This window comes from Protomyctophum parallelum (genome assembly GCF_964188405.1).
Source record: "Protomyctophum parallelum genome assembly, chromosome: 17".
Classification (NCBI taxonomy): Eukaryota; Metazoa; Chordata; class Actinopteri; order Myctophiformes; family Myctophidae; genus Protomyctophum; species Protomyctophum parallelum.
This window is the reverse complement of record NC_139719.1, coordinates 35,265,803-35,290,413: the sequence shown is the minus strand read 5'-3', so window position 1 is coordinate 35,290,413 and position 24,611 is coordinate 35,265,803. Positions and strand designations below refer to the sequence as shown.

The following is a 24,611-nucleotide window of genomic DNA, read 5'->3' as shown; positions in this document are numbered from 1 at the left end:
ACCCCTCGCTTTGGATTATTTCAAGCCCCCCGCCCCACCCCACCCCGCCTCTCCCTCATCTCCATTACCTCCACCACCATTCACCCTCCCCCTGTTGGCGTGTACCGCCTCCCACCGTTTGTCTTTGGGTGTTGGACACCGGGAGCTGTGTGTGTGTGCCTGTGCAACGTGCGTGTGTTTTAACTGCTCCCTAGTTACAGTGCTACCAACTCCTCTTTCTCTCTTCATATATCATAGAGCTGCGATGGTGTTACCTCTCCTGTTTGCAACATGCAAACATTGCTTTATTGCTGGATGTGCCTTTTTGCCGATTTTAGAAAAACTAAACCAGAAACCTAACCCTAACCTTACATTATCCTTAACCCATTTAGACCTGAGGACGATTCTACAAATGCCTTCTAAATCCTGACAGTTTTCTGAAAAAGCCATGTTTTCTGTCGGTCGTTCTCAAACATTTTCATGTGAAAGACCCCACAAATATATGTAATTGGCTGCCGACCCCTATCTGAAAATATGTTGTTCCAGGGACCCAGCAGAAGCAAAGGATTTCGCTCTGAAAGAATATATATTGATTTGCGCCACATTTTCACGATTTTTCAAAAATAGCAGATCTACAAGCTCGTAGCGCAGCATATTTTTTGCATTCTGTGTAATCATCTCACAGCAGTTTAAATCGATGCCAAATACGGTAAACAACAAGGACCGTAAACATTTTGTGTAGTATTAAGCAACTCAAAATGGCCGCCGTATGTACTAACAACTCTCTGTCCTCTTCCTCCCTCTTTGTATCTCCCCTCTTTCTCTCCATTTCCATCCTCTTCCTCTCCATTTCCAACCTCTTCCTCTCCGTTTCCATCCCTACAGCGGTCAGGAACGACCGGAACAAGAAGAAGAAGGATGAGAAGAAGCAGGAGTGTACAGAGAGCTATGTGCTGAGCACAGAGACCGAGCAGATGATTGACAGGGTCCGCAAGGCTCATCAAGAGACCTTCCCCTCTCTCTGCCAGCTGGGCAAATACACTACGGTCAGAAACTGACAGACACTGTGTGTGTGTGTGTGTGTGTGTGTGTGTGTGTGTGTGTGTGTGTGTGTGTGTGTGTGTGTGTGTGTGTGTGTGTGTGTGTGTGTGTGTGTGTGTGTGTGTGTGTGTGTGTGTGTGTGTGTGTGTGTGTGTGTGTGTGTGTGTGTGTGTGTGTGTGTGTGTGTGTGTGTGCGCGCACGTGTGCGTCCGCCTGTGCAAGAGAGATGTGCCAGTTTGTATGTATGCATGTATGCTTCTATGAATATTTCAGTTTAATGTAGAATACCTATTACAGGGGTGCATTATGTGTATCTAGTCACCCATCATACTGCGCTGCCAATTCAATATCAAATATCCCACTTCTTTCTCCATCACAGAGTAACAGCTCGGAGCGGCGTGTGTCCTTGGACGTGGACCTGTGGGACAAGTTCAGCGAGCTCTCCACGAAGTGCATCATCAAGACCGTGGAGTTTGCCAAGCAGCTGCCCGGTTTCACCACGCTCACCATCGCCGACCAGATCACCCTGCTCAAAGCTGCCTGTCTGGACATCCTGGTGAGGACCAGAACAGAGAGAATGGAATCTTCATTGTGTGCATGTGCAGTAATTGTGGCAGAGATCAAAATGAATGCATACTCAGTAGACACCACACAAAGACAAAATACTATATGAGTCACTTAGCTTAAAGTTTGGGTACTGTTATGGCTTAATGAGGTAGTTAAGCTCAGTGAATGCCATGGACATAATTCATTTCGTTTTTCATGAAATCCCAGGTGGCCAGGAATGCTTTTAACGTGTTTTTGAGCTTTCTATTAATTCATAATAATTGCTCATACAGTATTTACCGTAAAGCAGGGCTCCCGGTCTCTAGGCTGGATTGAACAACACGATGATGTTAGCGGCTCAATACTAAATCCTGGTTACCGCGCAGTTCAAATATTAATGCTTCTAATAGACGATGATGACATTAGCTTCAGCCGATCCTCGCTAGCTGTTCTTTTTTTTTGGGGGGGGGGGGGGGGGGGGGGGGGGGCTGTCTTGTTCTCCAAGTGAAATTGAACGAGAATCTGCGGTGGGGGGGGGGGGGGGCTGTCTTGTTCTCCAAGTGAAATTGAACGAGAGTCTATGGTGGCGGTAGCCAACAGTGCCTGCGGGTTTCAGTGGCATGTTATGAGTTAAGTGCGGCAGAGAGGATAATCACGGTGTTTTGTTTGGCTTGATCTGTCAGATTATGTTCCAGTTGAAATTGTGTGTGTGTGTGTGTGTGTGTGTGTGTATGTGTGTGTGTGTGTGTGTGTGTGTGTGTGTGTGTGTGTGTGTGTGTGTGTGTGTGTGCGTGTGCGTGTGTGTGCGCGTGCGTGCGTCTGGTGGGTCAGGCACAGAGTCAGTCCACCACAGACCAGAACCCGGGTTCAAATCCGATCATTATCTGCCTTTGGTTTCCTGTCTCTCTACATAATAAGGCAACAAAATGCCAAGAAGGAAATAAATAAGTGGTGAATTTCATGGGATCAATCAACCATGAAATAATCAAATGTCCACTAACTTCATGTGAGCCTGTGTGAAAGCACTCAAAACCCAATGGTTTTCTTCCCCAGATTCTGAGGATCTGTACGCGCTACACGCCAGAGCAGGACACCATGACCTTCTCAGATGGCCTGACGCTAAACCGAACCCAGATGCACAACGCCGGCTTCGGCCCCCTCACTGACCTGGTGTTCGCCTTCGCCAACCAGCTCCTTCCACTGGAGATGGACGACGCAGAGACGGGATTGCTCAGCGCCATCTGTCTGCTTTGCGGAGGTACTGCAGGAGTATTTCTGGTTTGAAATGTACAGTACAATTAACTTACGCAATCTGTGAAAGATCCTAGGACTTCCGAAGAAGGAAATAACGTGATCGAAGAAAAATAACTGCCAACTGCCAATAACTAAAGATTACAGTGACACACTTTTTTTCCTGATGGAAGTGGAGGCTCTCATCTTTCTTTTGAGATATTTCATAGTCTTCATAGAACAAGATATTTGGTGGGTCTTGAAAGATTAGTAAAGCAAGGAATGCAATAGGCTATGTAGAAGCTCTGGCAGTTAATGTTCATGGTGAGAGTTAAGTGCCATGATCCTTAGCCAGCCAAGAACATGTGAGACATCAAACCGAAACTCATTTTAATTATACTTTCACATTTGATATTTGTACATTGGATTATATCTGTGAGTGGTACTGTGAGAGGCAACAACTGTGAACCTACCCAAAGTAGGTTAATGTATTTAGGTTAAAATGAATTTGCTTTTGTGGTGTACATTTATTAATTAATCTGAACCATCATATTAGTGTATTTCATAGCCTATTCAAACAGGTTTCTCCTGTCATTTATCATTTGTCACAAGAATACAGTGACCTGTATTAATTACCAACACACTTTCTTTAGACAAGTAATCCCTGAGCACCACCTAGTGGCTAAATGTGGACATGAGTGTCATTGAGTGGTCAGTGAGTATTAACCTTGTACTGCGTTTCTGTCTGTTTGTTCCACAGACCGTCAGGACTTAGAGCAGGCAGAGAAGGTGGACGTTCTACAGGAGCCCCTTTTGGAGGCCCTGAAAATCTATGTGAGGAAGAGAAGGCCTCACAAACCGCACATGTTCCCCAAGATGCTGATGAAGATCACCGATCTCAGAAGCATCAGCGCCAAAGGTCAGATATTGACACAGGTCTTAAATTATGTGTTCATGTACAGTAGCTGTTTTCCCTCATTGCTAGCTGCGAGTAACTTCTGCTGTGAACACACTGTCAAAGCTTTCCCGTTATGTTCAGTTCCAACGAATGTCCAAATTGGTATGATGTGACAACTTCAGTGCCTCATCTCTCCCTCTCCATTCTCTCCACAGGAGCTGAACGTGTCATCACCCTGAAGATGGAGATTCCCGGATCAATGCCGCCTCTCATCCAGGAGATGCTGGAGAACTCTGAGGGCCTGGAGAGCGGGGCGACGGCCGCGCGGCCCAGCGGGCCCCCCCCAGGCAGCTGCAGCCCCAGCCTGTCGCCCAGCTCCGCCCAAAGCAGTCCAGCCACACAATCACCGTAGCAAACCCACCTCTCATCCCCATCTCTCTCTCTTTCTCTCTCTCTCTCTCGCTCTCTCTCTTTCTCTCCCTAAGCATTTCTCCCTTTGAGGCTTTTGAGGGGGTGGGGTGGGGTGGGGCAGGAGGGACTCGATCCTGACTGAACACAGGAGATTGGCGTTCTCCGACGCCCTCCTTCTCCCCATCCCATCCAACGACACCATCCCGCACCTCCTGCTCTGCCCTCCCTCACTGTGAGACACTGGTGCCGATGCGGAGGGACGTTGGTGCCCCAGTGCGGGCCAGGAGGGTGAGAGTGTGCAGGATGCCTCCCAGAGACCGTTGAATCATAAACACTGCTGATGATCTCCTCCTCTGTTCTCCACTTCCAACGCTCCACCCCTCTCCCCCCAATGAAAGACTGATGGGAACGGAAATGAGGGGGAGTCCAGTTGAGTGCAGTGTTGGAGAGCAGTCCTGACTCTGGCTCTGAGAGTGAGGGGTGCGGTGAGACCACAGAGAGAGAGACAAAATGGACAAGACAGACAATAAAGAGACTTAACGGACACCAGACACTTTTTCCCCCCCGTTCATCGTTGAACTCTGTGGTGAATCGCGAGCATGGGACTCGACAAAAAAGCCACACTCCCCAGCTTCTCTTTAGAGACTCTGGGTCTTTTCTCCTCTTCCAACTTCAGCAAACAAACTGATTTCTTACAGAAAAGATATATAAATATATATAGAAAAGTTAAGAAACTATTGCGATTGACTTGTCCACGCACAGAATGGCAGGTTGGGGAAAAAGATTTTAAAAAAGAAAGAAAAAAAAGAGGACAAGTTTTCTGAGATTAGAAACTGTTGTATTCCTTCACCGTTTTCATACCCATCAAGAGTACAGAGGTTGTTTCAGTTGTTTTATCACATACTGATGTTAATTAACAAAAAGAAAAACAGCAAGATCTTGCAATTACTCTCCTATCCATACACACACACACACACACACACACACACACACATTGTGCACACATGACAAACTCGACACACAAATGTGCACAGAAAACTAGTCGCAATGAATATCACATGCTATTCCAGGCTGGGTTGGTTTTCCTTTTTCTTTTTCTCTTTTTTCTTTTTCTCGCAAAGAGAATGGGGGGGTGAAAAAATAATGATTGTATTAACTTTGGTTGTATGATATGGTCACAGGTCCTTTCAAGAAATCAGATTAATGAAGATTCTTTATTAAGGTGTATTTTAAGTAGCCTATGAGTTCATGTATATAAGCTGTATTCATTTCTTTAAAACTATGAAGAGTTTAGCCTTCACCTGATTTAAAAAAAAACAACAAAAAAAAGAATAACTTTTTTTATGTGTTTTTGTTTCTAAGTTTGTGATTCAAGAAAATACATTTTGAGCACATTTAACTGAAGGAACGCATCAATTATGTTTTATGTCCTACTAGATGCTGGGCAGATCTATGTAGCCATATCACACTGGCTGACTGCTCCAGAATGTCTCTCACAAACAATTTCATTCTCCCTCTTAAAAAAACAAACTCTTTTTACACAGATAACAAATTAGCACTCTGATTTGGGGCATAGCTTTTTGGCCATGTAGCAGAACAAAATGGTGTTCCTTGGGAGTGGTGGAATGAATGCCGTTTTGACGCTATCCGGGCACAGGCCAGGCATCTGGCCTCTAGCTCCAATGAGAGTTACGCCTTATGTATACTTGGTTTATGCACACAGAAAATAGCCGATCTACAAACTCACAATGCATCGCGGTGCGACATGTTGTCTGCTGGTAGATCTGCTATTTTTAGTGCACAACACTGAAGTGCAACTAAATCTAATTTAAATAGAATCACTCATAGTACTCTCAGAACTGATCAGTGTGGGTTGGGGTTGGTTAAGTATGTAGGTTGAAGTGGCTTATTGTTCATATCAGCCCAACAAAAGTGTCTAGCACCTTTACAATGAGTGAGACCCCAGGAGATGGATTGCTGAGATGGAGCACCACACCTACTGTCAGCTCCCAGTAGTTACTCAAGCAGTGCTACTCATACGCCGAGTTGACGGTGCCTGGGAATGGGATCGAGCCCAGAAACTTGTGGTCCTAAAGCTAGTGCTCTACCGAATGAGCTACCCAGACACTGAGGTGGTAATAGACCCTCGAACCAGGCAATCCCTCTACTCTGTCTATTGTCAGACAAGTGAAGTTCCCTAATGTGATATTTGTTGACTAATGCAGTCACCAAGTCTTCACATCAGCAACCTGTGGTAGAAATGAATGTGACCTTTGGCCGGATCCAGAGCAACCACACACCTGTGATTGACTTCACGCCAAATGCCATCACTGCTAACACAAATCCCATTTAGACCATCAATACTGTACACACATACACACTGATGTCTCAGGAAGGAATCATTTTGTGTGCTTTGCTTGTTCTTTGTAAATGTTCTCTCGTGCTGCACACCCCCACTCCCCGGTACCCGCCGATCACACACCGACACACAGCCCTGCTACTGAGCCCCTGGATTGTTTTGATCACTCACTTTTGTTTAAACATGGTATGCCAGGAGTTGTGTAGAGAGAGGGGCACTTATCCCAGACCAGCAAAGTGTTACGACATAGGATGCCAGTGTGGAGTCTCTCTGCGTTGTTCATGTGTTCTTTCTTTTCTTTATTTGTACGGTCAAAGCTGCTTTCATCAATCAGGACTAAACCTGTCCCGAACAGCGCACAACGTTTCCCTCCACGGCTAATCTGGAATAGCAACAGACACACCCTCAGTTTGAGAAGTATGGAATATGTTGCAATTTTGTCAAGATTATCAGGCGACTTTAAAGAAAAACAAAAAACAAAAACAAAACAAAAAAACAAAAAATAAAACCAACATTTAATAATTACTGAATGTGTGTGTGTCTTTACTTTTTTTTGCAATCCAGTGTTAGTTTATACTATAGTCATAAAACCTGAAGTGTGTTAGCAATGGGTTTCCTCACCAGATCTCCAGTGTTTTTCCACATAGCGATTTCAGTCTAAACATTGTATCGGACGGCCACTGCATCCAGTATTCATATGTAGCTCATAAGTCATATAGACAAGTCATTTTCTGTAATTGATTGATTTATTAACAGTTTGCAGAATTACAGTACAACTCAATACAACAACTGTTAACTGTGAGTGGGCGACACCATAAAGCATTACACTTGTTTACAATAGGGCCCACCATTTTCAATTCATCAAAAGAATTAGAGACGTATGAATATACACAACTATATAGTGAAGTAATCAAACCAGACAATTGTTTTATAAAACGCATTAATACTTTAACATTAAGTGTTGGGGAGGGGTTTTACAGATCCACTCTTGAGCAGGCACAGCAATACCCCTCTCTCTGTTTCTGGTGCCCCCTACTGGTATAAATAAGTCACATACTTGTGCTCACTTATACATACAGGTACACATGCAGGTAAACAGGTACACGGACATTGCTGCTTGTAGGAGTGGTTGCACCACTCAAAAAAGCTTAACCATGAAAACCCCTAGTGGTTTATATTGCACATATTAAAGCAAAGCTTTATTATGTTTTTTTCTTTGCTATTCTTGATGCTTTAGAAATATGCAGAGTAAAACCAACACGTTTTTTGGTGGAGTGGGTTTTTAAAAGGTAGGGTTGTATACAGGAGTAAATAGCCCTATTGAAGACCATTATTTTATCAGTCCAAGAGAACCAACAGGCCATCAATAGAGAGTATGCACATGCATGATTTTCCCATCAGGACACTCTAGACTGAGTGGCAAAACATTGAGCAGCATGGAGTGTTGGAGTTTGGAAGTGCTCGTTGGAAATCACTCAATCGTCCTGCCACCTGTTTCTAAATGTCACATAATGCAGGAGGCAGCAAAATGTTGTGTTATTGAAAACAAGCACTTCCAAACTCTGACACTTAGAAAAATAATCAAATGCAGGGCATTTCTTGACAGAAAGTAGCTCATAACATTTCTATGGTGGATTCTTATTAAACAAAAAAACTTTGCAGATAGAAAGAGGATAATTAAAGCTTTTCGTACAGCTGCAATGTTGGTGAGTTTAACATTGTTTAATGCAATCCGACAGGACTTTTCTGTTTGGATGAATGGGCTGTCAAGGCCAGAAAGTAGTTTTTTGCCACTCAGTGGGCGTTCCCGCATAACTTCCAGGTATGATGATGTCACGCGCATACCCTCGAGTCTATAGCCTAATGAAGGTTGTTCAATCTGAACAATTTAAAGAACTTTGAATGTGATGAAACAGGCTCTCATGACGATCACCACCATGGCCATGGCTAGGAAAGGATTGGAAGAACCAAATTACCACTGCTGCAAAGAAGGTAACACTTTACAATAAATTCACAAATCATAGATTTAAGTGATGCTTAATACATTACTCATGATGATTTAATACAGAATGTATGGTACATGTATCATGAATTCCTGGTGTTCACCATCACCATTAAGTCAAGTCAAAGTATATGATTATAGTTCACACGTTAGCCTATAGTAAATCATCAATTAACAGTAACACACTTTGTATAAAAGTCTATTATTAGAAAATGCTCAGACATGTTTAAAGGACCACTTCACCACTTCACCACTCAACTTATCTTCATATAATTAGTCCTCACTAATGTTCATCATAAAATAAAATAAAAAATCAACTCAGTCTGTGTCTCATAGGAGGGCTGTGGACAGTTCAGAAACCCGTCCACCAGTAATAAAAACGTCTGGTTTTCAGGGCACACACGTTTCATAGGCCTATATCAACACCTGACTTGTCCATTCTACTACAGCAGGATCACAAAAACAATCACCTTGCCAGTAAAAGAACAAGATTCCTGTACACTACACTACAGGATCTCCTCACTGGTCATTAGTGGTCAACAAAAACACCTTGAAAACCCTATAACAGGAGCCCTCATAGGCTCATATAAGGTTTCTTTGACTATGCATGCACCTCATGGTACCACAGCACCTCAAAGGCAAACAACAATTAAGGCTCCAGACTTCCCAAAACAAACCGGTCAGACTACTATATTGGCCAGCAGCAGCCAAGTAGTAGCCATTAAGATTCAAGAAATGTGAATCCCCTATAGACTCCTTCAAAACCGCTCTTAAAGGACAACTTTAGTTTTTTTCATTTGCTGCTTTCTTTCGTTTTAGGGATTTTAGCTGGTTTAACAGGGGGGCGGGGGCATTCGAACATGGGGCTAAATATGTATTTTTTTTACTACATTTTATAGCGATTTATTTTATAAATATTTACTAAAGTCCTGCTAGACCCCAAGAAATTATATTTGACTACAAAAGATCACGGGATCTACTGAATGTGTCAAACTGACATATTGAGCCTATGACACAGTGTGGCTTCCCCCCAGTAGGCTACCTTCACCTGTGATCTTCTGTGGCCAGATGTAATTTATTGGGGTCTAGTAGGACTATAGTAAATAATAAAAAAAGAAATCTCCATAATATTTTGTAAATAAAGATGCATTTAGCCCCATGTTTGAATGCCCCCGCCCCCCTGTCAAAAATAGCTAAAATCGCTAAAACAAAAGAAAGCAGCAAATGAAAAAAAATGAACACTCATCTTTTACTTTCTCTAATATAACAACCTAAAACATGACCCTTGGTTGAAAAAAACTAAAGGTGTCCTTTAAAGAGCAACTACGGGCGGCTGCAATTCGTAACTGGCCCCTGTAAAAAAAAGTAAAAGTCCCCCATACCCCCCTTTTGTCTTTCCATACTGTAGGGCAGGCTACATGTTTTCCCCTTTTTTAACTGTATATATGATGATTTCCTTTTTTCATAGAAGTGTATATTTAGTTTCTGCCATTAAATGTTTTGATGAATGACCCTTATGTAAAAGTATTTTTTTTGGTTCTATCCTCAAATAACAGTTTTTCTATTGACCTGTTTGAAATGTACCCATTCTGCATACTGTGGGGGAAAATGCAATCAATCAATCAATCATTAACTTTTTTTTTATTGCACATTGATATTCATTAAGGTTTGGCTTTGAGTATTTGGATATGTAATAGTTCCCAGAATTTTTTTTCGCCACTAGGAGGGAGAGAAAAACTGTGAAATGTGAATATGACTCGTCTCTCTCGGTTTACTACAAGTGGGAGGGAACAGCGGCCAGAGGGACTAAATCATTTAATCCAATCACAGTCCTTCGCGCGGAATTTCAAACATTTTCAAAGTGACTTCTCTCTTTTGCCTCGGAGATCCTCCGCCAGATTTGTAAACAAAATAGGACCTCGTGGACGCCGGAGCCTCACGGTAAATTAATAAATCTTAACGCATGTTGAAAGAAGAGGGCGCTTAAAACAACCGCATTGGCTTCGGACACCGAAAATGACACATTTATTGAAGGTTTTATTTCTAAATTTTCACTCTGCGCCTGCGTGTCAGTGCGTGCACTGCGGAGGGATCTTCCAGTGTGAGGAACAACCACGTTCGTTCAGTTCGCCAGTAGTCGTAGTAGGAACTTGGAAGGAAGACCGGGCCGAGACCGTAGCGTAGCGTCGTGTCTTAATGTTTAGGTAGAATTAAACTGTACATTTGATGACTTAATTTAAATAGGGATCCTTCGTAGGTTGTCAACTCCCAGAAGTCAACGTTTATGGACCTGTTTCACCAGACGTCCAAGTAGCTTTGAAAACAGGTAAAGGGCAAGGCATGCAGTTCTGTTGTTGCGGGCGGCACAGTGTTGTGTTAACGCTAGTCAATACTAGAATAATTTAAAAATATTTGCACAGAAACACGCTACGCGTTTCATTAACAGTACACCGAATCGATGAGCAAGGTTAATACGGCGTGTGTGTCTCAGTTAAATGCCTCTGTTGACAGTTTAGTACCACGTTGAAAGTATCGTGGTTGTGGGCGCCATGATTCGTGGCCCGTGATTCAAAGTAGTAACGTGCCTAGCCATGGTTAACGTGCCATCTCACAGAAATCTTGTTTTTGATCGTTTTAAATGACCATCGATTCGCACAACACAGGCCAATAAACAAACAAATGACTTATACTATACTTAAATACTACAATCAATGTGTAACTGATGTTCCAGCAAGTGTGTAATTTTCATGATTGTTTTTTTTAGGTAACAATGCCGTTGCACGGAAAACTTGTGGTGATCAAGAGGAGTGGTGTAGATGGAACCGAGTTTCCTCTCACTGCAGCGTGTGTTTTTGGAAGGTGAGAATAAACAGATGTCTGATTATTTTTCTTAAATGTAGTGATAAGTGTCATGCTTTCGTGTGTCATTTGTCACATCACACACCATACGTCGGCTAGGTTAAGGAGATAATCAGATTACACATAAACGTGCTTTTTTGTCATACTGCATTTAAATAGTAGGCCGCTGGCCTAGTTAAAGACCTGTCCAGTGTCCTAAGCTAACCTCATGTTGGCCATATGCCACTGCCAGGCAGGTTCTTGTCTGTCTGGGGGTTTCAGTCAATTCAAATGGTAGGAGGCGGGGTCTCCTGCATACGTCATACTTCCTAGTCCCTACATACATAGGCGTTGTAATCCAACGTGTCAACTGTCAAGATGTACACAGTTGTAACACAACTACTGTCTTTATTGTGATAAGTTAATATTCTAAAAATAAGGAAGAGACAAACTGAATAGAACACATCTCATACAGGTATATTAAGATGCAACCAAGGGATTAGCTGCAATTTGCAACTCTAGATTTTTTTAATAATGGGATGAATCTAGCCCTGAAACATGACTGCCATGATGATTATCATGACAGTCATGACGCAACTGCACCCTGTTTTTGGCGCTCGCTACATTTACAACTTTTCCGTATATATAAACATTCAGATTTCAAATATAAAGTACTCACAATTTGTCCCACAGGTGTTAGTTAGTTGCAGCACCAGCGATTAGAATTGCTGCATCCCGCGTTGTTTAATAAAAATCATTTTTATCTGAGCGCCCAGGCTACTTTTTTCAAAAGGTGTTCGTTTGGGAAATCCACAGTTGCACACCGGGAGCGCACTTGCCTATTAGTCTGTATTGGCAGGGCGGTCAGCGTACCTATAGCGAACACACCGAGTGCCACCCTCCTCCCGACCGATAGGGGCGCGTAGTTGAAAGCCAATGGCAAAATAACAGCTCGGATAAAAATGCTTTTTATTAAACAACGCGGGATGCAGAAATTCTAATCGCTGGTGCTGCAACTAACTAACACCCGTGGGACAAATTGTGAGTACTTTATATTTGAAATCAGAATGTTTATATATACGTAAAAGTTGTAAATGTAGCGAGCGCCAAAAACAGGGTGCAGTTACTTCATGACTCTCGTATGAATACGAGAGTCATGAACCATGGCTAGGATGAATCTAGAGTTGCAATACCCTCCATTGACTGGATTGGATGAGTGGGGACTCATCCAATTTGCGTTTGCGATCTGCTTGTCTTAAACGACGCTAAACTCACCAACATTGCAGCTGTAGTCCAAGTTTGAATTATCCTCTTTCAATCTGCTGATCTTGTTTTTCATAAAAATCCCCCATAGACATGTTTATGAGCTACTTTCTGTCAAGATATTCTGTGCAAGTGTTGGAGTTTGGAAGCGCTCGTTTTTATTAAGGGGTCGTGCTGCTGCATCCTGCATTATGTGCAAATGCAAAACAGATGGCATGCAGGGCCGTTCAGTGACTTACGACGAGCGCTTCCAAACTCCAACACTTAGAAAAATAATCACTTGCACAGAATTTCATGACAGAAAGTAGCTCATAACATGTCTACATTTTTATGAAAAACAAGCTCAGCAGATTGAAAGAGGATGATTCAAGCTTGGACGGCCGCTGCAATTTTGGTGAGTTTAACGTCGTTTAAGACAAGCAGATCGCAAACGCAAATTGGATGAGTGGGGAGTCAATGGAGGGTATTGCAACTCTAGATTCACCACATTATAAAAAAATCTAGAGTTGCAAATTGCGGTTACCAAGGGATAGGCATGCGAGACAAAATACAGAATATATATATATATATATAGGGAATATATATTATTTAATGTACATATGTGGCCTGGGCTGCGGCTGAGCGGTCCGGCCCAGGCACCTAGGCCGGTAATCCAGCCTGACGGCGTGTTGTGGGTTCGAGAACCCGAGGCCGTTGCCGCATGTCTTCACCCAATCTCTTTTCTGTCTAATTACTGTACCCTATCAATAAAGGCAAAAACGCCAAAAAAATTACATGTTTAGTTTGTCACCATAACATGAGGTATGGCATCAGCCAGCTTTAATTTTTTTGTAAATCTGATCCAACAGCTAAATTGACTTGGCATATTGACAAATGTTCCAACAGCTAAATTGACTTGGCATATTGACAAATGTTCCATTTTCTTGTGCTGACAGTGACAATTTGCTTCTGTATTGCCAAATAGGAAAGCGGAATGTGATATTCGAATTCAGCTTCCTCATGTCTCCAAGGAACACTGCAAAATTGATCTGAATGAAAATAAGGAGGTAAATAACCAGCAACAAAACATCAGGACTTTTTAAGATGTCATAATTTCACAATAAGTTCACATAAACCGATTGTGTTATGTGTTTGATGGTTTCACTGGTTTCTTCACAGGTCATTATAACTAACCTGAGTTCAGTGAATCCAACACGCATCAACGGAGAGGTTTTGCAACAGTCGGACCGTTTGAAACATGGAGATGTAATCACGATTTTTGACCGTTCTTTCAGGTTGGTATGAATTAAGTGGATCTGGATATGACCTTTTGGGGGGCATATACTTTATTAGAAACAGTTTCAGTTTCCTTCACTGCAGTAACATAATGACACGGTGTGAATTAAGAGATAATGACATGGTCAGGACTCAGAATTGATTAAAGGTGATTAAGTGATATGCCACAAAATGACTGGAACTACTTAATATTTCACCAGAGCAGAACTCCCACCATGGGACTCGGGCAATCAATGACTACAGTTGCAACCAATATATTAATGTATATATTGTATTTCATACAGCTTAAGTTAAAGAACTGTCCCTTTAAATTAAACGGTAATTCAAATTTTGCCTGTCATTTTACAATGGACAAGTGGGCATGACCTTTGGGCAAGTAGAACATGACCCGTACTTGGCCAATGGGCAAGTGCCTCTGAGACCTTAGTGTCAACCCCTGTCCCATTTGTAAACAAAAAATCAGTTTACTAAAGAGCTGGAGCGGTATTAATGAATGATCTTTGAACAAACCAATATCATTTACATCTACACATTTTTAATCAATTGCCAGTTCTCATCATTTCTCTCATTGTTGTCTTAGGTTTGAGTACCCTCCAGAACCAACACCAAAAAAGAAGAGATCTTCAATAGGAGGCCAAACTGAAACACTCCGGGTAACTATCACCCCTTGTCTGCATGCACGATTGCAAGATTGTGTCTCAGTGCATAATACTAATTGCCGTGTTTTCCTAGGTTCTTCAAGATAAGCAAGCAAGGGACACCACTGCTGCTGAGACAGTAGATAAGACATCTGAAACACCCTCATGTGAGTATATTAAATAAATATACACAATTTGGTAGTTTTGTTGCCACTGTTGGGTGTGTCTTTTTAAGCTTACCCATGAGAACCCTGGAGGTTTCTTGCACTGTTCATGTCGCTAAAGTCTAAATGTTTTTTACAAGCGGAATCTAGTTTTCAGATGAGCACTCACTGAAAATGATTTTATGCATGCAGGGCAATCTTAACATGTGTGTGTTTGTGTGGTGTGAGGAGTGAGGTCACACAATCAAAGCATCAACAAGGACAAGCATACAACACTTGGTATATCATGGTTGTCCAATCAGAGTAAATATATGCATGTATACCAGAGTAGTCTTTGATGAGACTTTGATTGTGTGACATCTCACCATGCAAACACCCTCTGTTCAAGCTCAGAACATGTTCGTTGTGAGCTTGTAGATTGGCTATTTTTGGTAAAGATTAGTGTAGTGAAACAGGTGGTTGCCTAGTATAGAACCTGTGGTAAATCTGGTCAATTAATTATAGGGCTTAATTTACTTCACGGGAAAGGGGAATGGAATTTATCATAGGAAGATATTTTGCTGTTGCAAAATGTACAGAATCTTGACATTTACTGAATGTTGCCTTATCTGTCTGGTCTCTAGATCCCTGTCTGAAAGATGGAACAAACAATGACAACATCCAACGGACCCCAGAGAAAATGGCTGAGGTGGAATCCAAGGATTCACCTTTTGGTGACCTGTATCAAATGATCAAGAAGACCCTGGATTCAAAGAGTCCATGGAAACCATCTGGAAGTCGGCCCCAGACGCCTGCCACAAGGTTTTGCACCCCACAACCTGTGTCTGTCAGGAAAGCCACTGGAGGAGTGGTAACCCTCCCAAAAGCGGAGGAATGTACCCCAATGCAGGTGAAAGCTGAAGGATCCTCTGGCATCACTGCTGTGGAGGGTGATGCTGAAGTTGAAAGCGTGGTTGTGGTGACCCCAAAGTCAGTGAAGAAGGAACAGAATTCCTCCAACGTGGTTGTGGCGACCCCAAAGTCAGTGAAGAAGGAACAGAATTCCTCCGACGTGGTTGTGGCCAAATGGAGGAAGAGCAAGGTAGCCACACCCATCAAACCTGCAGTAACTGAGGTACAAGACCAGACTGAGGCACTGCCTACAGTGCCTAGTACCCCCAAGACCAATCCTTCTCCAAGGCATTCACCAAGGACATCAGAGAAGAAACGGCAAGCTCAGGAATCTACACCCACCAAACCTGCTGTAACTGAGATGCAAGACCAGGCCATGGTGACCGAGGCTCTGCCCAGTACTCCCAAGACCAATGCTTCTCCAAGGCATTCACCAAGGACAGCAGAGAAGAAACTGCAAGCTCAGAAAGTTACAGAGGCTGCAGCTACAGCTACTGTCAATGGTAAAGTATATCTTAATGTTTATTTTGCACACTTTGTGATCACTTATTCAGTGCTCATTCACAATTATTGCACCTGCATGTGCATCTCAAATATTTTAGCATGGTTATTTTTTCACTACTGTGATCAATAACAATTTAAAGGCCCTGAACATTCATACAGATATTTCCAGTTACTAATCATAGTAAGTTTGAAGCTGAGTGGAGTTAAGCTGACAATTGTAGGTCTCAAAAATGAATGAATAGTAAGTTAAAGTGTCAGGCCCTTTTAGGTGCAACAAAGCTATCGGGAGTGTGAGCAAGCTGTCAATCAAACCTAGTTTGTGCACACAGGAGAAGATGTGTAATAAGCCAGCGTAGTTGGAAAAAACCTGTGAGTGTTCAGGACCTTTAAAACTACTTTATTTGATTTTAACTTGTGGTGTTTTTATATGGCTACACCTATTGCTAAATGAAATGACAATTTTCAATAATCTTAACAGTGACGGCAGGAAAGAAACGCAAGAGTGAAGAACTTGGGGCTGATATGACCATGCCACAAATGAAAAGGAAACGGGTGTCATTTGGAGGTCACTTGAGCCCAGAGTTGTTTGACAAACGAATGCCCCCTGACTCTCCACTGCGAAAAGGGTCTGCTCCACGACGCAGCCTGTGTGTTCCAAAACTCGCAACGTCACTCTTAAGAAGAGCATCCGTCAGTGGTTTTCCAAAGGTAAGGCTATAGATGAGGAATAGTCGGAATTTAATTTGATTGTGTATTGAAGTGTATTGAGCGTGGCATACCTTGTTATTGAAATGGCTTTTGACTTCCATAGGCCAAGACTCCATCCCCTGCCAAGAAGTCATCAAAAGCCAAGACTCCATCTCCTGCCAAGAAGTCACCAAAAGCCAAGACTCCATCTCCTGCCAAGAAGTCACCAAAAGCCAAGACTCCATCTCCTGCCAAGAAGTCACCAAAGGCCAAGACTCCTTCCCCAGCCAAGAAGTCACCAAAGGCCAAGACTCCTTCCCTTGCCAAGAAGTCACCGAAAGTTAAGAGCCCTTCTCCTGAGACTCCCAATGTGCAAGGTCGATTCTCAGTTTCACGCATCAGCACACCGTCTCCTGTTGCAGAGGAGGCAATTTCTGCCACTGAGCCCTCAGCCACTATGACCCCCAAGTTGCCTTTGAGCCGAAAAAGCATGAAGAGCATGTCAAGGAAGTCAAATACCATGGCAAAGAATGTTGTGGAGGTCATGCGCAGGAGAAGTGGTGTGTCACGGGCATCTTTGAAAGGTAACCAAGGTCACAATCGTCAAACCATAACGCCATATGATGCATGCAACCATATAAATTAATAATATTGTTGATTATCGAATCCGAAGCCTTTATTGCCATGACATGTAAAACATGTTAGGAATTGGGTTTGGTGAACAGCATAGTGAGTGCAGTTACCACAGCTGCCATGGACGGCGAAGTCAATTTTTCTGTTGTTGCGTAATTATAATAATATAACATTATGCCCAGCTGAATTGCATTAATGTAGCCAATCCAGCCATAATGCAAAATGCATCCTTGTCGACCACTTATTGTGCCACTTACATGAAACCATTACCATATCTGGACCTTAGAATTTTGCCTCAGCGGACATGTGGAATGTGACTGAAGCTTCTTTAATCCAGTGTGTATTTGAAGTCATGAGACTCTTTTTGTTTTGTTTCTCAGCTCAGAATTCCTGGGCTGACATTGTGAAGTTTGGCCAGACAAAGTCTCAAGTGGTAGTTCAAGAAGCTAAGAAAGCATCTGTCCAAATGAAGAAGAAGGCTGTTCAGCCCAAACACAAGGTGCGGTGAAATATGCATTCATTGTATTCCCTTAGCCTAGCTTTCTTTCATCTACAAAAAATATCTAGCACTGCATATTTAACGTAGGTATCATACAAGTAATGTATACATTATGTACCGATGCCTTCTGTATAGAAAAGCTTTTGATTTAACACGATAGTATCTGTTTCTTCGGGGAGAATCAGCCATCAATTAAATGTTGTTTTTGCGTCATTTGTCAAGAACTTGGTGTCAGTGCATCAATAATCTGGTGCTTTGGCCAAAGGAAATATCCTATGTCCTCTGTGTATTCTTCCACAAAATGTTGACACAGAAGACATAGGGTATTTTTTGCCACTATATGATTAATCTCTTCACATCAGAACAGAGGGATTTAGGTTGAAAATGTCCATTGAAAGTTTATGATGCAACAGTCAATCATTGTTTCTATCTTAACTAGATTTTATTCTCTGAATCTTTCAGACTCCTGCCAAAAATGTACAGAACTATGTCAGCACTGGTCATGCAGATTCACCTGTAAGCATTGTTGTGGGCAGAGCTCATCAACGACATGTACAGCCTACTGGTGCTGCCCCAAGACTAGTCATTGTCCTTCTCAAGGACATGAAAATGGATGAGGATTTGACTGGTAATTACTTATACCCATTCTCCACTGTTGAAGTAATAATATTATTTAGTTGTGTTACTTGTGTATGGTCTACTTGTACTGCTTATGTCACTCACCTTTGACTTCCACCTTCAGGCATTGCAGAAATATTTAATACACCAGTGGGAGCCAAGCAGAGGAAATCATCAGTTGTCAGTGTGCCTCAGAGTGCTACCAAGACCCCTGTATCAACATCTGTGGTTGAGGCTTCATCATCAGTTGTCAGTGTGCCTCAGAGTGCTACCAAGACCCCTGTGTCAACATCTGTGGTTGAGGCTTCAGTGATGGATACACCAGAGGAGACTGGTAAGGGTTTAAGTATATTTAACCACTTAAACCCTCTAGACTTACTGAAACTTGTCGTGGATTGCTCTTTTTTTCCCCCTTCTACATCAAATTTCTTTGCCAGAAATGTCAGATCTACCAGCTCACAATGGGTCATGTGAGCTTGTAGATCTGCTATTGCTGGTGAATGTTTCTGGTGGGTGTTTATGTTGAGGTTCAAGTGGTTAAGAGGTCAACATTATATAAAATACTTTATGCTAATGTACTTTAAGAGCTTTCTACTTCTAGCTTTTAATTTGCTCTAACTATTTTATCTCAGGTGAAATGATAGTGTCCCCATTGGCTGTTGCATCTTCAGCCAAATCTGGAAAATACAACCATGAAGCTGTTGAACGCCTCTTCCTGGACGATGACAATTCCAACTTTGTTAGTGAAGAGGAGCTGCCCAATGATGACATCAGTGAACAGCAGTGCCCAGATCTGGATACTAAAATGACGACAACTCCTCAGCAGAAGCCCCCTCAGCCTGACTGTCTGACCGGAGTGAAGAGACTGCTTAAAACACCAAAACAGAAAGCTGAGCAGGTGGAGTGTCTCACCGGGGTCAAGAGGATCATGAGGACTCCGAGACAGAAGGCCGAACCTGTGGAAGACATCAGAGGGAAACTCCTTATGACGCCCAAACCTGAGAAACCTGAGCAGCCTGAATGTCTCAGTGGAGTGAAGAGAATGATGAAGACCCCAAAGCAAAAGGCTGAACCTGTTGTGGACCTCGGTGGAGAAACTCCCAAAGCGCCAACAGTCATGGAAGAAGTGAGCGTGGGTGACATCGGAGAGCTTCTGGAGACACCCATACACAAAGAGCCTCTTAAAGACCTTATCGCTGTGACAGACGTAACTCCCGGGGTGCAGAGCTCCCTCTTTGTTTCCACCACTGATGCTGTTGAAGGCATGGTCAACGTTGAGAGCCTGATGAAAACTCCAAAGGTTGAACCTGTTGAGAGTCCTAAGAGGGTAATGAAGACACCAAGGCTGTCGGCCAACCCTCCTGTGGAAGACCTAGAGGAACTACAAGAGCTCACGGAGGAGCCTCTGACTAATGACTGTGCACAAATGGCGACAATTGAGGTAATACTGATATTTTGTTCAGCATTGTATGAATTATAATTCGTTCTCGCAATTATAAAATACCTTATATGGCATGAATTGTAATATACTATACGCACACAATGCATTTTCTAATCATTTGTTTTCCATATTGTATTTGACAGGGTCATGGTGAACTGCACCCACAGAATGAATCAGACGAGTCACAACAAGGTTAGTTCCCTATGGTGCAGTTACACATATTTAAACAGTGGGTTGTTCAAAGACAATAACGTTGGTCTGGCATGTTTAGCTTATTGACTACAACTCACTGTGTAGTTGACATTATTGCCAGTGGGTCAAGTGTTAAGCTAACATTCCCTGAAATATTCAGGTAAAGCCAGTAGTAATGACAAAATGTAAATCAAACGTAGAATAACTGACTTCTAAAAATTAAGTGTAGTGGTAAAATTCTGTTTGTGTGCAATATATGCACAAAGCTGTGATTAGACAGTGACATGGTGTGGTATATTCATGTCATATATTTCCTGCTTTTCTTTCTCTTCAGAACCAGAGGTTGAGACCATTGTCCCCGTTTCTGCGGACAATGTCGAGGTGGTGAAAGAGATCCGTGTTGAAGATGAGAATAACACATCTCTGCCAGCAGAAGATGAGCAGCAAGCATCTAAACAACCCACCTCCACTGTCCCTGTGGAAACGGATGCATCACAAGGTTAGTTTAGTTTGGCAGCGTACAACGGTGCAGTTAGTGTTTAAATGGTATGAAATTATAGAGAATGTACAGTATTTCTCACACTCATATGAACTGGTGCGTCAGACTGCTAAAAGTAATGAATGTCCAACCTATAAGTAGGTATAAATGATAAATCATCATACTGTGGTTTGTTTGGTTTTTGAGGCAGTATTTTTGTTTACGTCATGATATTTCCTTTAACGAAATGTTTAAAGAAATAACTTTCTATTTTGTATTCTAGAATGTTATTTATCTGTCTTATTCATGTAATTTATTTCCTGCTTTTCTTTTTCTTCAGAATTAGAGGTTGAGACCAGTCTCCCCGTTTCTGTGGACGATGCTGAGGTAGTGCAAGAGGTCCCTATTGAAGCTGAGAACAACACATCTCTGCCATTAGAAGATGACCAGCAATCATCTCAACATCCCACCACCACTGTGGAAACTGATGCATCGCAAGGTTAGTTCTGTTTGGCTTTCCTTCGCATTCAGCTCTAAAGGCAGTTAAGTGTTTAAATAGACATACAGCAAGAAATACAGAGAATGTATTTGTCACACAGTACACATGGATAACATTTAATTTTGTACAATATACAGTAGGTATACAAGTACGTATGAATGATAAAACATCATACTGTGGTTTGTTTGGTCTGTGAGGAAGGCAGGGTTTTCCATTTAATTCAGTACAGTATGAATGTGACTTAACGGCATGTTGGTGTCATGATATTGTCCTGTGTCCTTTAACAAAATGTTTATAGAAATAACTTTCTATTTTGTATTCTTTTTTGTTGTTGTTGAAACTTAGTTTTTATTTTTCAATAAACGGGTGGGTCACGTAGTCTATTTTGTATTCTATGTAATGTTGTTGTCGTTTGTATTAATCTGTCTATTCATGTATTTTTCCTGCTTTCCTTTTTCTTCAGAACCAGATGTTGAGACCATTGTCCCCATTTCTGGAAACAATGTTGAGGTGGTGCAAGAGATCCCTATTGAAGCTGAGAACAACTCATCTCTGCCAGCAGATGATGACCAGCAATTGGGTGATGCTCAATCTTCCACTGCCATTGAGGAGAGGGAGATGCCTGTTCTCAAAACGAGAGGAAGAGGGAGAAAGGCTAAAGAGGATTTGGCTGAGACTCAAGAGGCACACGAGGAGGCTGTCCCAGCTGAGAAGCCTAGAAGAGGAAGGAAGATCAAGCCGGAAACAAAGAGTGTTGTGACTCATGAATCTACAGAAGTCCTGGACAAACCGCTCACCATCGCCACAACAGAGGTTATTTCAGAGGAGCCAAAGGAAAAACCTGCCACTACCTCCATTAAGAAGATTGAGGTACCGGTTCTGAAAACAAGAGGAAGAGGGAGGAAGGCAGAACAGGAATTGCCTGAGGCTGTTGAGACTCAAGAGGTACACAAGGAAGCTCTCATCATCTCACACGAGGAAGCTGTCGATATCCCAGCTGAGAAGCCACGGCGAGGAGGGAGGAAAAACAAGCAGGAGGCTGTTGAGGCTCAAGAGGTCATTCCACATGAGGAAGCTGTCGTCATCCCACATGAGGAAGCTGTCATCATCCAACCTGAGGAAGCTGTCGTCATCCCAGCTGAGACACCACGGCGAGGAGGGCGGAAATCCAAGAAGGAGGCTGTTGAGACTAAAGAGGCACATGAGGAAGCTGTCGTCATCCCAGCTGAGACGCCACGGCGAGGAGGGAGGAAAAACAAGCAGGAGGCTGTTGAGGTTCAAGAGGTCATCCCACATGAGGAAGCTGTCGTCATCCAACCTGAGGAAGCTGTTGTCATCCCAGCTGAGAAGCCACGGCGAGGAGGGAGGAAAAACAAGCAGGAGGCTGTTGAGGTTCAAGAGGTCATCCCACATGAGGAAGCTGTCGTCATCCAACCTGAGGAAGCTGTCGTCATCCAACCTGTGGAAGCTGTTGTCATCCAACCTGAGGAAGCTGTTGTCATCCAACCTGAGGAAGCTGTTGTCATCCCAGCTGAGAAGCCACGGCGAGGAGGGAGGAAAAACAAGCAGGAGGCTGTTGAGGTTCAAGAGGTCATCCCACATGAGGAAGCTGTAGTCATCCCACATGAGGAAGTTGTCGTCATCCCAGCTGAGAAGCCACGGCGAGGAGGGAGGAAAATCAAGCAGGATACCCAGGTTGTAGCGCCTCCTGAATCTACAGAGGCCCAGGACATACAGCTCACACTGGCCACAGAGAAACCCAAACGAGGGGGCAGAGCTAAAACAGCAACAGTTGTCAAAGAAGTGGAGATCATGTTGGAGGCTGAACCTGCCAAGGATGATGTCCCAGAGGAGAAATTGGATGATGTTCAATCTTCCACTGCCATTGAGGAGAAAGAGATGCCTGTTCTCAAAACAAGAGGAAGAGGGAGAAAGGCTAAACAGGAGTTGCCTGAGGCTGAGACTCAAGAGCCACACATGGAGACTCTCCCAGCCGAGAAGCCTAAACGAGGGAGGAAGAAAGGAAGCACGATGAATGAAGAAGCGCTCGTAAAAGAGGTGATCATTTCAGAGGAGCCAGAGGACAAACCTGATGAACATACCCAGGATGATGTCCAAGAAGAGAATATAGGTGATGTTCAAACTGCCGATATCGCCACTGCCATTAAGAAGAGTGAGCTGCCAGTTCTGAAAACAAGAGGAAGAGGAAGGAAAGCTAAACAGGATTTGCCAGAGGCTGTGGAGACTGAAGAGCCACACGAGGAAGCGATCATTCCTGTGGAGAAACCCAAAAGAGGGGGGAGGAAGATCAAGCAAGAGACCAGTGTACTGCCAACTGACTCGACGGACGTCCAGGACAAGCCGCTTACCATCACCACAGATGAACCCAAACAAAGTGTGGAAAAATCAGTCATCAAAGAAGTGGAGATTGTTTCAGAGGAGCCAGAAGAAAAACCTGAACCTGCCCAGGATGTTGAAGAGGAGAAATCAAATGTTAAAGCTAGAAAGGGAAGGAAAGTTGTTGAGACAGCTGTTTCCGTGACAAAGTCTGCTACTCGGGGTAGAGGAAAACCAAAAAGTGAGAGCAAATCTCAAGATGCTGACAGTAAAACAAAGGTGTCTGCAGGGCCTGTCAGAAAGGGCAGAAAGGGAACGCCTCCAGCAGATGACACTGTGGTTGTAACAAGCACTGAGGAGGAGGTGATGGAAGAGGTTACAGATGAACCACAGTCTAAGAAATCTGTAATGTGGAAAGATGATTTGACAGTGACTCACGTTATTTCACCTGCTGTAAGGGCTGTTCGAGGACGGAAGCCAAAACCTGCAGCCGATGTTCCTTCACCAAGACCCAGCCCTGTCAAAAGAGACCAGAGTGAGTCCATTGAGTGCCCTGCTTCTGAGACTACTGCGTTGACCAAGACTGGCATCAAAAGAAAAGCCCCAAGAAACGTGAGCAATGCTGAAGAGGAGGATCTCGCCAATAAAACGGTTCCATCAGAGCCCATTAAAAGTCGAGCTAAGCGGGTAAAGGCTACCGATGCAGCTCTTGTTGAGACTGTGACCCCAGCTACTGAAGTGTCAGAGACCAAGCCCCGCAGAGGAAGACCAGCAAAGAAATGAGCGCTATTACAAACAAATGTTTCTTTATTATTTTAAATGTGTTAAATTGATAGATTTTAGAAAATGTTTTGAAAATATTTTTGGTATTTTGTGAGTTTCATTTTGGCTTAAACATGGCCTGTTAATAAAGTTGTTTATACTTTTAAAATGTCTGATTTATTCCCCCCACAATGCTGTCAAGGTAATATGGAGTAAGGTCCATGTGTTGAGTGTAACAGTACACTCTACAGGGTTCCCCAATTCATTTTCCTCAAGGGCCATATTTTGACTAGGGTACCACTCCCAGGCTGGAGTCCACACGCGCAAATTAATTTTCAGGGCAAGACCCCCATTTGAAAAGGATGCCCAGTTTGACATACTGACCCCCATTTAATGCCATTTATATCTGGGGAACTCCGTGGGCTG

At 43.0% G+C, this 24,611-nt stretch overlaps 2 protein-coding genes across 6 annotated transcripts in view; both read left to right on the top strand.

The window, feature by feature from the left end:
- The window catches only part of raraa (retinoic acid receptor, alpha a), a 207,309-nt gene extending 200,320 nt beyond the window's left edge, over positions 1-6,989 (top strand). For all 5 annotated transcript variants that reach the window (XM_083787937.1, XM_083787936.1, XM_083787935.1 and 2 more), the window contains 5 exons: positions 865-1,025; positions 1,400-1,576; positions 2,620-2,824; positions 3,557-3,715; positions 3,910-6,989. In XM_083787937.1, coding sequence (XP_083644063.1) covers positions 865-1,025; positions 1,400-1,576; positions 2,620-2,824; positions 3,557-3,715; positions 3,910-4,106 — 899 coding nt within the window. In that variant the 3' untranslated portion in view covers positions 4,107-6,989. The remainder of the gene's footprint in view (positions 1-864; positions 1,026-1,399; positions 1,577-2,619; positions 2,825-3,556; positions 3,716-3,909) is intronic.
- A 3,642-nt stretch (positions 6,990-10,631) lies between these two features.
- mki67 (marker of proliferation Ki-67) lies at positions 10,632-24,348 on the top strand. The gene is made up of 17 exons (XM_083787587.1): positions 10,632-10,792; positions 11,231-11,325; positions 13,532-13,613; positions 13,726-13,841; positions 14,423-14,495; positions 14,575-14,647; positions 15,268-16,038; positions 16,518-16,747; positions 16,851-17,310; positions 17,740-17,858; positions 18,321-18,486; positions 18,601-18,810; positions 19,109-19,917; positions 20,061-20,109; positions 20,444-20,608; positions 20,928-21,086; positions 21,550-24,348. Exons 2-17 carry the CDS (start codon positions 11,237-11,239, stop codon positions 24,204-24,206), a joined length of 6,228 nt encoding a protein of 2,075 aa, XP_083643713.1. The 5' UTR covers positions 10,632-10,792; positions 11,231-11,236; the 3' UTR covers positions 24,207-24,348.
- Positions 24,349-24,611: the final 263 nt, after the last annotated feature.